This window comes from Topomyia yanbarensis, chromosome 3 (genome assembly GCF_030247195.1).
Source record: "Topomyia yanbarensis strain Yona2022 chromosome 3, ASM3024719v1, whole genome shotgun sequence".
Lineage (NCBI taxonomy): Eukaryota > Metazoa > Arthropoda > Insecta > Diptera > Culicidae > Topomyia > Topomyia yanbarensis.
Window position 1 is genome coordinate 369,369,959 of NC_080672.1, and position 12,603 is coordinate 369,382,561.

At 43.5% G+C, this 12,603-nt stretch overlaps 1 protein-coding gene across 4 annotated transcripts in view; it reads left to right on the forward strand.

The window, feature by feature from the left end:
- Positions 1-10,101, forward strand: part of LOC131690239 (spectrin alpha chain) — a 46,208-nt gene extending 36,107 nt beyond the window's left edge. For 2 of the 4 annotated variants that reach the window (XM_058975833.1, XM_058975835.1), the window contains 5 exons: positions 5,585-7,508; positions 7,577-8,180; positions 8,293-8,322; positions 8,731-9,331; positions 9,392-10,101. In XM_058975833.1, the coding sequence (XP_058831816.1) occupies positions 5,585-7,508; positions 7,577-8,180; positions 8,293-8,322; positions 8,731-9,331; positions 9,392-9,520 (3,288 nt within the window). In that variant the 3' untranslated portion in view covers positions 9,521-10,101. The remainder of the gene's footprint in view (positions 1-5,584; positions 7,509-7,576; positions 8,181-8,292; positions 8,323-8,730; positions 9,332-9,391) is intronic. The other 2 variants (XM_058975834.1, XM_058975836.1) reach the window with 1 other exon arrangement.
- Positions 10,102-12,603: the final 2,502 nt, after the last annotated feature.

Consider the following 12,603-nt stretch of genomic DNA (forward strand, 5'->3'; position numbering starts at 1 on the left):
AACGTTTCAGCAGTTCTTCCAGCGGGTAACCAAAAGCACACATATTTTTGACAGACTCTCATAGAACAAGGGCTAATTATGCGATTATGAGCAGTTGTGCTGAGGAAAAAACGTATTTTGGATTCGTCATTGGCAGCCAACATAAACTTGATCACCTCAATCTTTCCGAGATCTAGAGATACTTTGATGTGAAAGTTTTCTTCATCCGTTGTTGCGCCCATCTAAGATTCAAACTACTGTATGCTAATTACGGTTTAACTTAACGCCAGCTTTATTTGCTTTTCGGAAGTTATGTAAAGTGGTACCAGTGTGGCTATAGAGCTGTATTTCACCCAGTCCAGTTCCAAAAATTTCCAGCTTCGATTTTGAGAAATTTAGCCACATCGTGTCATCCACAATCACTCTGCTTTTATCGAGCGATTTAACCTCCGTGAGTACCCGGGTCTGGAAATAACTGCTTAAAATTTTACACAGATAGCTAGGGACCCTTATTTTGTGCAGTGATTCCGCAATGACTTCTCAGAACGCGTTTTTGACGTCTATCGTTATCACGGCACAGTATCGATTTCCTCTTCTTTTCTGTTTGCGCGCCATATCGGCTCTCTCGATCACGGTCCGAATAGCGTCTACTGTAGACTTGTTCCTCTGAAATCCGAACTGGTTTTTCGACACCCCATTATCGCTTTCCGTAAATATTGTCAGGCTGTTAAGGACAATTCTCTCCAAGAGTTTCCCGAGCGTATCCAGCAGGCATATTAGTCTATACGACGATGGATCCTCTGGAGCTTATCTGGTTTAGGCAGTAGCACTAATTTCTGTATCTTCTATTTGTCAGGGAAATGGCCCTCGTTTAGAAGCTTTTGAAACACTTTTCTGAACATATCACTTGTATCACTCCGGCAAAAAAAAATCACTCCGGCATTGCCCCGCTATACGTCGTCATACGGAATCGGTCATATCATTGGATCGTGCTCCGGAAAGAGATAACCTTCAGTTTATCGGGGTACATTTCCAGAGGCGTCGCCATCGTCACACGGTATGCGTCACCCCAGGGGTAGGCGACAGCAACGTGGTACAACTCATTAAAGCAAATCGATTTTCTTCGCTTTATCTCATGTTTAAGTGCTGCCCTTGATGCATGGAACACTATATTACGATCCTTTCTGTCCGCTTCGGTGCTAGCTCATTGGACGTATCTTCTGGCTCTAAAGCAGTTGACGCGGAGAGCTCTCGGCTGCTCGCTTCACCAGTACGCTGGACGCCGTCTGTTCTTTGGCTCTAATTTTCCTGGTATTGTGGTGTCGCTTGCTCTTGCTAGCATTTCTGTTAACTGTTCCGCGTTCATGACAGATGAGTCGCTCGCTGACTGAAGTCCTTCCACAAAGAGATCGATGTCGAATGACTTCATCTTCCACTTCCGTTCGTGAGCTCTCGGCCTCTGTATTGACGCATGGTATCGTTGACCGAAACTGTACCGGATTGCCAGGTGATCACTATGCGTGTAATCTTCGCGAACTCTCCAGTTCATGTTTGCCATTAATGACGGACTACAAAAGGTAACGTCGATGATGAATTCTCGTCCATTTCTGCCGAAGTGCTGGTCTCGTTATTGCATAGCATAACATCCAGTTTCGGTAGAGCTTTCAACCGGCTATACCCTCCTCTGTTGGTATGTCTGCTTCCCACTCCACTGCATAAGTATTGAAATATCATCCGATGACTTCCGTAGCAGCTACATATAAAGATTCCATTAATTTTGGCTATCACGAAGCCTTCGTGCGAGTTTGAGACCACTTTCTGTATGCGGTATTTGCCCATTACATGAATTGCAGCCATTTCTGCCACAACAGTTGCTGTGCAGTTTCGCAATGATTGAGGTTTAACTGGGTCACCTCCATCACTTCTTTCACTCCATCGGCTTTTTGTACGCTCTTGCATATTAACCGTTGTGTGTCTGACGCGTTACCCGGGTACCTTTTTAAGTTTCAATTAATTAAATTCCTATGTTTAATCCATAGCTGGAAATTGAAATTTTGTGACATCTTAGAACTTCTCTAAGTCAAGCTTTTGGGTTAATAATATTGTTGATATAGAAAGGGTGGGAGTGAGGAGGGGCTCCTGAATTTTTTTATTACGTAACAGGCCGACGTGGGTACCCGGGTACCCACAAAACTAAAATGCCCATAACTAAGGTAATATCCAACCGATTTCGATACTTTTGGCCTTTTTGGATTCAGGAACTCATCCACTTTTGGACTTGGTAAAAATGAATCGGGTTACTTCGTTCGGTTCCCGCGAATCCGGGTTTCCGGAAGCAGGTTCCAGAGCTGGGGTACTATTTGCGAACTTCAATGGAATACTAGCAATATGGGTATCAAAATTCTTGGAATTGCATCAGTAGGCCATATCTCGTGGTTTTGGAACCATTTGGTGATTTGACCCCGGAACGGACATTCCGGAGCAGGTTCCCGTGGGGCCGTGAGTGGCCATTCCATTCCAATTCCATTTTTCAAATTGCCATAGGGTCCCGTAACAATAAAAAACAGACTTCCGAGACAATTTGAAGAGTTTTGATACTCATATTGCTAGGGCATTATTAAAATTTACAAATCACATCCTAGTACTGGAACATTACTCCGGAAAATCCGGATTACCAAAAACCAGATCCTTTATCCCGGTTCTATTGTACAAAATCAAAAAGTAGACGAGTTTCTGAATCCAAAACATCTAAAAGTGTCCAAATCGGTTAAAGGAAGCCATAGTTATGAGCATTTCAATTTGTGGGTACCCGGGTATCCTCGTTGGCCTGTTAAAGGTGTTTTTTTTTGTTGGACACATAACTGTTAAGCCTCCCGTTATGTGGTTTTCCCACCCTCCTTTGTGCAGAGCATGCACATCCGTTCCTTCCTGCAGACTCATGCAAAGTGTCCCTTCTCCTCACATTTTCTGCACAGATCAGATCTGTCCGGCCCTTTGCAATTTCTTGCCTTGTGATAAAATCCCATGCATTTGAAGCATCTCTCCATTTGTTTGGAAACTTTAGGGACAGGCACAGCCTTCACTCAATACATTGACCACCAAACCTGGATTCGGTCTTTTTCCAACAATTTTTTAGTTACGGTCGTGGAAAGCCGTATCGACGCCATATGCCTTCCTCATCCGGATCACCATTGGTGTATCTCTCAGATCACATTGTTCCTTTTTTCCTTTTTTATTTTGACTATGTTAGTCACATTTTCTTTTTTACGTTTTAACGACATTCAATTAGCTAGAGATTACTGGGTAGGGAAAGTTATGAAACTTAGAGCCATAGTACTCAAATGAGAGCAAGGATGTGAAGTAAATAGATCGGAAAACTAGAAGTGGCAGGGTCATTAGAACAGGCTTAATTTTTGCCTTCTGTTAATGAGGGTCGAGCTTAGGCAGAATAACTACGAATCACCCGAGTTCACTAACATGTGTCCTGATAAAGGTAGACGTATCTATCTTTACCGTTTTCCGATCTGTTTACTTCACATCCTTGCTCTCACTTGAGTACTATGGCTCTTAGTTTCATAACTTTCCCTACCCAGTAATCTCTAGCTAATTGAATCACATTGTTCCTTCATGCACTTATCAGCTCATCTCATATCGTCGAATATTATAACGCATAGGTACTAACGTCCCAGGTGATAACTTCCCACAACATTCAGTGACATTATGACGTAGAATATCCGAAAGGAAGAATGCGCCAAAAGACCCGAAATCACTCTTGTGTCATAACGTTCGAAGTTATAATGTCCCAGATCTTATGACGCACACTGATACTGTCATTTCTTCAAGACAGGAAAGTAGTATTGTTAGGATCTCGTTTATCTTATCACATTGGAATTCTCCTTCCGGTACTTTACCCAGCGATTGTTGATTCGGTAAGCTTGAGGGATGTAGCCCTTGATTGATCTGTAGCTGTAGTCAGCGGTAGGGCCTGTCGATACAGGATTCTTATGCGCCAAAGCTGCCGGGTCAAGAAGTCAAGAAGAGTTTACGATACAACGATATTCTGGTTGCGTTTGGTGAATTCGTTGGAAGTAGGATCTTTAAGCTAGCGACGGATATTAATTTATTATTAAGAATGGCTAAACCATTGCCTTTCATAATACGTGATCCATCAGCGTTTATACCATTGATAATTGGAAATTTTGAAAGGTTTATCGGATTGGAGCCTTAATTCACATGACAGTATCCCATCCAGGTATATTTTTAATTATGTCAGTCTCCTATTACTTTTAATCCCACTTTTCCACAAAAGGATGTCTCACAAGACACCTCACATTTGTTGAGTAGACTGAAAGAGAGATGCCAAAAATAATCTTGGAACGGAAGAATTCCACAAGAACATCAAGACTCGTTCTATGGGTCGAATGCATGCAAACTACGTCAATTTGCAATCACGGCGATACTGTTACTTACCGTTTAGGCTAGAGCCTTGTTGTCTCTTGCTGTATGCAGAGGCCGCCTCCACTCCACTCGGTCCATTGCTGCTTGTCGCCAGCCTCGCAGTCTTCGAGGGGTCCGCAGGTCGTCCTCAATCTGGTCGATCCACCGTGCTCGCTGTGCCCCCCGTATTGTTCCTGTAGGGTCGCCGTCAAGAATCATCTTCACCGGGTCGTCGTCTGACATTCTTACGACGTGTCCAGCCCACCGCAAACGTCCTATTTTTGCGGTATGCGCGATGGACGGTTCTTCCAGCAGCTGATGCAACTCATGGTTCATTCGCCTGCACCACGTTCCGTCTTTCATCTGCACGCCACCATAGATGGTACGCAACACCTTTCGTTCGAAAACTCCAAGGGCGCGTTGGTCCTCCACGAGCATAGCCTAGGTCTCGTGTACGTAGAGGACCACCGGTCTAATCAGCGTCTCAACTTCGTGCGGCGGCGAATTTTGTTCGATCGGAGCGTCCTCCGGAGTCCACGGCGATACTGTATTCGTTTCAATTTGACGTTCGCGGTAGAACTGAGGCACCCAAATTTTTTTTATCAAGGAGAGTAACGTTTATACTGTAGACAAGAATGAAGAAAAGAAATCAGTGTCGGTTATAGAATCAATTTGACCGAAATTTTAACAAGAGTTAGAAAATGTTGCGATCTTGTTCTTGTTTCGTTTTGTCCATTTTTAGTAACGCCAACAGCAGATTTCCTCTATCATAAATCTTTATAAAAATGAATGAAGCTCACTGCTACAATATTCTCTACAAGAGGTTAAAAGATTTTCTTTAATTTGTTGAACTGTTTTCGCATCACTTTACGACAATAATATTACATTCATTTGCTTCATTCCAATCACTTCGTTCTCATCAAATATAATCTGCTTCTGTGAGATTTCGTTTGTCGCTTAACATGCTTCGTTGTTTTGTGTGTGTGAAGTTTCCCATTCCGGTTAACTGTACATGTAACTGTATTCACAAACCACATTCGTTCCTAATGTATTTCGCTCTCTAATCATCATCCCGTATACACCCTTCCCGCATATCACTAATATCGAATTTGTTTTATATTCTGTTTCCGTATCGAAATCGAAAAAAAAACTTCAATCGACTGTGCAGGAACACCGCACCGAAGTTGATGCTCGCGCCGGAACATTCGCTGCGTTTGAGCAGTTTGGAGCGGAGCTGCTGCAGGCCAATCACTATGCGTCACCGGAAATCGACGAGAAGATTGAAAATCTGGCCAAAGCACGGGAGGAATTGGAACGCGCCTGGACCGCAAGACGACTGCAGCTGGACCAAAATCTGGACCTGCAGTTGTACCTGCGTGATTGCGAACAGGCAGAGAACTGGATGAGTGCTCGTGAAGCTTTCCTTAACGCGGAGGAAGTTGATTCGAAGGGAGACAATGTGGAGGCTTTGATCAAGAAGCACGAAGACTTCGATAAGGCCATCAATGGTCATGAGGAGAAGATTGCTGCGCTGCAAGTGCTGGCTGATCAGCTGATTGCCCAGGAACACTATGCCGGCAAGCTAATCGATGGCAAGCGATCGGAGGTGTTGGATCGCTGGCGTCATCTGAAGGAGGATTTGATCGAAAAACGATCCCGATTGGGCGATGAGCAAACACTGCAGCAGTTCTCGCGCGATGCAGATGAGATTGAAAACTGGATCGCGGAGAAACTTCAGCTAGCTACGGAGGAGAGCTATAAAGATCCGGCTAACATCCAATCGAAACACCAGAAGCATCAAGCTTTCGAGGCCGAATTGGCTGCTAATGCCGATCGTATTCAAAGCGTGTTGGCAATGGGAAGCAATTTGATCGACAAGAATCAATGCAGTGGATCGGAAGACGCAGTTCAGAAGCGATTGACACAAATCGCTGATCAGTGGGAATATTTGACTCAGAAGACTACCGAAAAATCATTGAAACTGAAGGAAGCCAACAAACAGCGTACGTACATTGCAGCTGTGAAAGATTTAGACTTTTGGCTAGGTGAAGTTGAGAGCTTGTTGACTTCGGAAGATGCCGGAAAGGATTTGGCTTCGGTGCAAAATCTGATGAAGAAACATCAGCTGGTAGAGGCCGATATTCACGCTCATGAAGATCGTATCAAGGACATGAATGCACAGGCCGATTCGTTGGTTGAAAGTGGTCAGTTCGACAGCGCTGGCATTCAGGAAAAGCGTCAATCAATCAACGAGCGCTATGAGCGCATTTGTAACTTGGCTGCTCATCGTCAGGCTCGTTTGAATGAGGCTAACACACTGCATCAGTTCTTCCGTGACATCGCTGATGAAGAATCGTGGATTAAGGAGAAAAAGCTTCTGGTCGGATCGGATGACTATGGCCGCGATTTGACCGGTGTGCAGAATCTCAAGAAGAAACACAAGCGGTTGGAAGCTGAACTAGCCTCCCATGAGCCTGCTATACAAGCTGTCCAGGAAGCCGGCGAAAAATTGATGGACGTGTCTAATCTAGGCGTTCCGGAAATCGAACAGCGTTTGAAGGCTCTAAACCAGGCTTGGGCTGAGCTGAAGGGATTAGCTGCTACTCGAGGTCAAAAACTGGACGAATCGTTGATTTATCAGCAGTTTCTGGCAAAGGTCGAGGAAGAGGAGGCTTGGATTACTGAGAAACAGCAGCTGCTATCGGTTGAGGACTACGGTGATTCGATGGCTGCCGTTCAGGGTCTGTTAAAGAAACATGATGCCTTTGAGACCGACTTTGCAGCCCATCGTGATCGCTGCTCGGATATTCGTGACAATGGACAAACTTTGGTAACTAACAACAATCACCACGCCGATAGCATTTCACAACGTTGCGCTCAACTTGACAAAAAGTTGGAAAATCTTCAAGCCTTGGCTACACGTCGCAAGAACGCGCTGTTGGATAACTTTGCCTACCTTCAGTTCATGTGGAAGGCTGATGTCGTTGAGAGCTGGATCGCCGATAAGGAAAACCACGTCAAGTCGGAGGAGTTTGGTCGTGATTTGTCCACTGTTCAGACGCTACTGACCAAGCAGGAGACATTCGATGCAGGTGAGCTTAAATTACCCATTTTTTAAAGTTCTATTTATAAGTAATTGATTTTACTTTTCTTCCAATAGGTCTCTCGGCATTTGAACAGGAGGGAATTCACAATATCACGGCTTTGAAGGATCAGCTGATTAACGCTAATCACGCGCAATCAGCTGCAATCCTCAAACGCCATGAAGACGTCCTGACCCGTTGGCAGAAGTTACGTGCCGATTCCGAAGCTCGCAAGTACCGTCTGTTAGCCATGCAGGAACAGTTCCGTCAGATTGAAGATCTCTATCTGACGTTTGCCAAAAAGGCGTCAGCATTCAACTCGTGGTTTGAGAATGCCGAAGAAGATCTAACAGATCCAGTTCGCTGTAATTCGATCGAAGAAATTAACGCCCTCCGAGGGGCTCATTCCCAGTTCCAGGCGTCGCTGTCGTCAGCTCAGTACGACTTCCAGGCATTGGCCGATTTGGACCGTAAAATCAAGAGCTTCAACGTTGGACCAAATCCGTACACCTGGTTCACGATGGAAGCCCTGGAGGATACCTGGCGTAATTTACAGAAAATCATCGAAGAACGAGATGCCGAGTTGGCAAAGGAGGTTCATCGTCAAGAGGAAAACGACAAGCTTCGAAAGGAGTTTGCCAAGCATGCCAATCTGTTCCATCAATGGCTAACCGAAACAAGGTAAGTCCAACTTTGCTTGAAATGTTTGTCAACCAACAATCAATCATTATGTTGTATTTTTATATTTCCCAAATGTTCTCCAACACACACCAACGCGTCAAATCAATGATAGATACAATCTCCTGGGCTGGGATAAGTATGGGTAACGTTGGGTTTAAATTGAAGTAATTGACTGGCAACTGCTCTAAACATTGTAAATGCTCAGTGCGCTGCGTGAAACGAAATTTTAACTCAATGATATCAAAATTCAAAGCTTTGACAATGAGAAAGTAAAAAAAAAGACACTAACTTTGCGCATAACCAAGAGATAACGCCGGCGCGACCCAGCCAATGGGATATCAGTTTAGTAGACGATCCTTTCTCGTCATCTGCAATCTCATGCTTGCCGTCTAACAACAGATATGCGAAACATTTGGTTCAAATTCAAAAATTGTACATATATATTAGTGACAAATGCAACTCGAAATTTCATTCCTAACAACCGAGTGATAGTGCTAGAAGACAGACGGTTCCAACTCGAAAGCTAATTGATTTTGGTTTCTATTTACAGAACTTCCCTCATGGAAGGCTCCGGTTCCTTGGAGGAACAGTTCGAGGCACTTTGCCACAAGGCCAATGAAATTCGTGCCCGCCGTGGTGATCTGAAGAAGATCGAAGAATTGGGCGCCACCCTGGAGGAGCATCTTATTCTGGATAATCGCTACACCGAACACTCGACCGTTGGTCTTGCCCAACAGTGGGATCAGCTGGACCAGTTGGCTATGCGCATGCAGCATAACCTGAAACAACAGATCCAAGCTCGAAATCAATCCGGCGTGTCGGAGGATTCCCTCAAGGAGTTCTCGATGATGTTCAAACACTTCGACAAGGACAAGAGTGGCAAGTTGAACCACCAGGAGTTCAAATCCTGTCTCCGAGCGCTCGGTTATGACCTTCCGATGGTGGAAGAAGGCCAACCCGACCCAGAGTTCGAAGAAATTCTGAACGTTGTCGATCCGAACCGCGATGGACAGGTGTCGCTTCAGGAATACATAGCCTTCATGATTTCGAAGGAAACGGAGAACGTCCAGAGCTACGAGGAAATCGAAAATGCCTTCCGCGCCATCACCGCCTCCGAACGTCCTTACGTAACCAAGGATGAGCTCTATTCCGTAAGTTTTCCCGATGTTACACCCATAGATTACACATAATTATTTCTGTTTAAATTCCAGAACCTCACCAAGGACATGGCGGACTACTGCGCCCAACGGATGAAACCGTACAACGACCCGAAGTCGGGTCATCCCATCACGGGAGCCCTGGACTATGTGGAATTCACACGAACCTTGTTCCAAAATTAGTAACGTTTCAATGTTTTAATATTCTACCCTAATAAAGTACACCCTTCTCGTACTCTCTCGTATAAGCGCAAAAGAAGTATTTCGCATATTTAGAATTGTTGACTTTGCCGAAAAATTTACCACTGCCGGACGCGGTAGCATATAAGTATTTATGAGCCAGCAATGTTTTAATCGCCGCTATCGTATAATCAAGCTACAGCTACAATCAATATAATCAAAATGTTTTAGACGTTCCAATAGCAAAGCACTACATAACGTATCTAGTGAGTAATAAGCATCACAATAGCTTCCTGTTTGGTAGGTAATGCTCTGATCAATTTCTGGGATTTTGGAAATTGGCTTTGAACATTTGACACGAATCGATTTCTCTGACGAATCAACGATCGACGATGGACGCAGTTCATAGCACTAAACAGTTGTTGGAAATGAAATTCAGCTTCTAGATTGATGGGCGAAATTAGTAGCAGCTAGAGAGTCAGCTATTTAAAAAACTACAAATTATATTTAAAGTTTCAATATGAATTTTCCCTATTTAATCGGAAATAAAACTAAATGCATGATATCAAAGCATTTTTAATACATCAAGTTGAATTTGTCTTTATGTTGTACTGCTCCCCTTCGTACACCAGATTCACTTCGTTTTCGTACGATTTGAGATACATCGTCTAGTAAGTTTGCTCTATTTCGAAAGCTGCGGTCTGATGACAATTATTGTTCGATGGTACTAATCTCCAAAAGTCATTCAACTACTTTATATTGGCGAAGTCCCTGAGGTAAAATAAGACCAACCAGCACTAGGGACGGTATCGGAAATCATGTGCTCATCACAGCATGCTGTGCGTTTAGCTGTCATCGTTCCTCATTTTTAAAATGCAACGCATTGAACATGAAGTAAAAACAAAAGTTTTGGACAGATGGCTAAGCGAAAAGGGTGCATGCTATACGAAAATTGACGAAGCGCTAAGGAATTCATCACGCGAGTGTAAAATCCATGAACAAGTTTGGGAAACACTATTCTTTGGATGAACTTCAAGGAAAAAACAGAAAACCAGAATACATGTCGAGTTGGCCAACAATGCGGAAACGAGCGCCGGTATGATGCAAAGAGATAGAACAGAAGCCTGAATACCTATAAAAGCTGAGAATCACCAAAGAGCCGAACAAAAATAACGTTCTGCTACGAGGCCCTGGAAATTGTATTCGCAACTTTTGCAATAATCGGATGAATGTATTTTTATGGACGACGAAACATATGTGAAACAGGATTCCAAAATCCTTCCAAATCTACAATATTATACTGCCGTTGTAGGGTTGGATGTACGGCACGCGGACAAGTCGATTCTAACGGAGAAGTTTGGTCGAAGCAATATATTTCAACGGTTTGAAGTCTACTAGAATTATAAACGAGGAATTCTATCAATATAGTTGTCCGCAGAAGAGGTTACAGTTTTTATGTGAGAAACGGTTCTATCACATTCGCCCGAAAGTCATTTACCCGAATGACGTTCGCCCGAAAACCATTTACCAGAATGGACCATTTACCCGAATGTCATTAACCCGAATGGACCATTTACCCGAATGCCATCAACCCGAATGGACCACTCGCCCGAATGTCATTAACCCGAATACCACATTCACTCAAGCATAATATAAAATCGGTAATTGTCTAGTTTAGTGACTTTAGTGATAGAAGTCCAAACTTTAATGCGGTTTTTTTTTACCAAAAGGATGTATTTTAACCTAAATAAACCAAATCCGAGCGGGAAATGTGAAATTTTTAACCAAAGTTTGATAAACTGAACAATAACAAGTGAGCTGATACAGCGGAGCTAGTGTGATGCGGCTTGGCCGCATATCCGAGGCCAAGGATCCGAAGCGGCGCAAAGCCGCTGAGGTTCTGTTGGACGAGGCGTTGATTAACCCGTCGCCGGAGTTATAAGCAAACCTGTCATCCTCTTGTTTGCCCGGTTTATTCAAACATAGGGGCTATAGCTAGTTTAAACTGAGCGGCAGCGAAGTCGGACAGTGCACCAGAAAGCGATGTGTCGTAGCCACATTAGTCAACCGTACACTGACCAATGTGGCTATGCGACATCGCTTTTAGGTGTACTATCCGACGTCAATGAGGTTCTGTTGCCAACGCCACAAATGCTCTTCAGGTGCAAACTGATGCATATAGGACGCAGTTGTCAGCTCAAGCGGTGAAATCTTGGGATAAACCGGACAAAATAATAAGAAATCTTTCGGAAACATCATCGATCGAGGTAAATATATATTAAGATGTTCCGTTAACGAATTGAATCAATTAAATTAGTAATTATATCTTGCATGGTGGAGGTTCATTTGGCACAACACCGTTAGTAAATAGTAGCTCATAAATGTTATATTACGAAGCTAGTGTGATGCGGCTTTGCACAATTACCGAGGTCGAGGAACCGAAGCGGAAGTCCCTACTCGGCAAACCTGTGATCCATTGGTTTGCTTGGTTTACTGAAATATAGGGGTTGATTCCTTCTTTAAATATGAGCAGTACTTTGAGTTTGTATACCAAATAGTCCTCGCAATCAAACCAGTGATCCACTCGTTTGCCCGATTTACTCACACTTAGGGATTGATTCCTTCTTTTAAACATGAGCAGCTCTTTTCCCACAATTAGGGGTTGATTGCTTCTTTCAAACATCTTTGGATCTGCATGCCAAATAAGTTTGCAAAGAAACTGTTGATCCACTCGTCTGCCCGGTATACTCAAACATAAGGGTTGATTCCTTCTTTCAAAACAAGAGCAATTCCTTGAATCTATATACCAAATAGCTCTCTACGTAATATTGGATTTCGAGACAGGATGATTCTTCCACCTAATTCACGGATGATTCTTCCATCTAAACCAAAGTTTTTTCTGAAAAATAAAACAACTTGGTCGTCAGACAAAATATTCGGAAGATCACCGAATACAACTAATTTACAAACAAGTTGTTGGCTTTCTTGCCCCATCAAGGTATTCCAATGGCACTCGAAGAATTGAGGAAAAGTTATCCAAAGGCTCTTGACGATTTTTTGGATTACATTAGTAAAAATTGTATTTT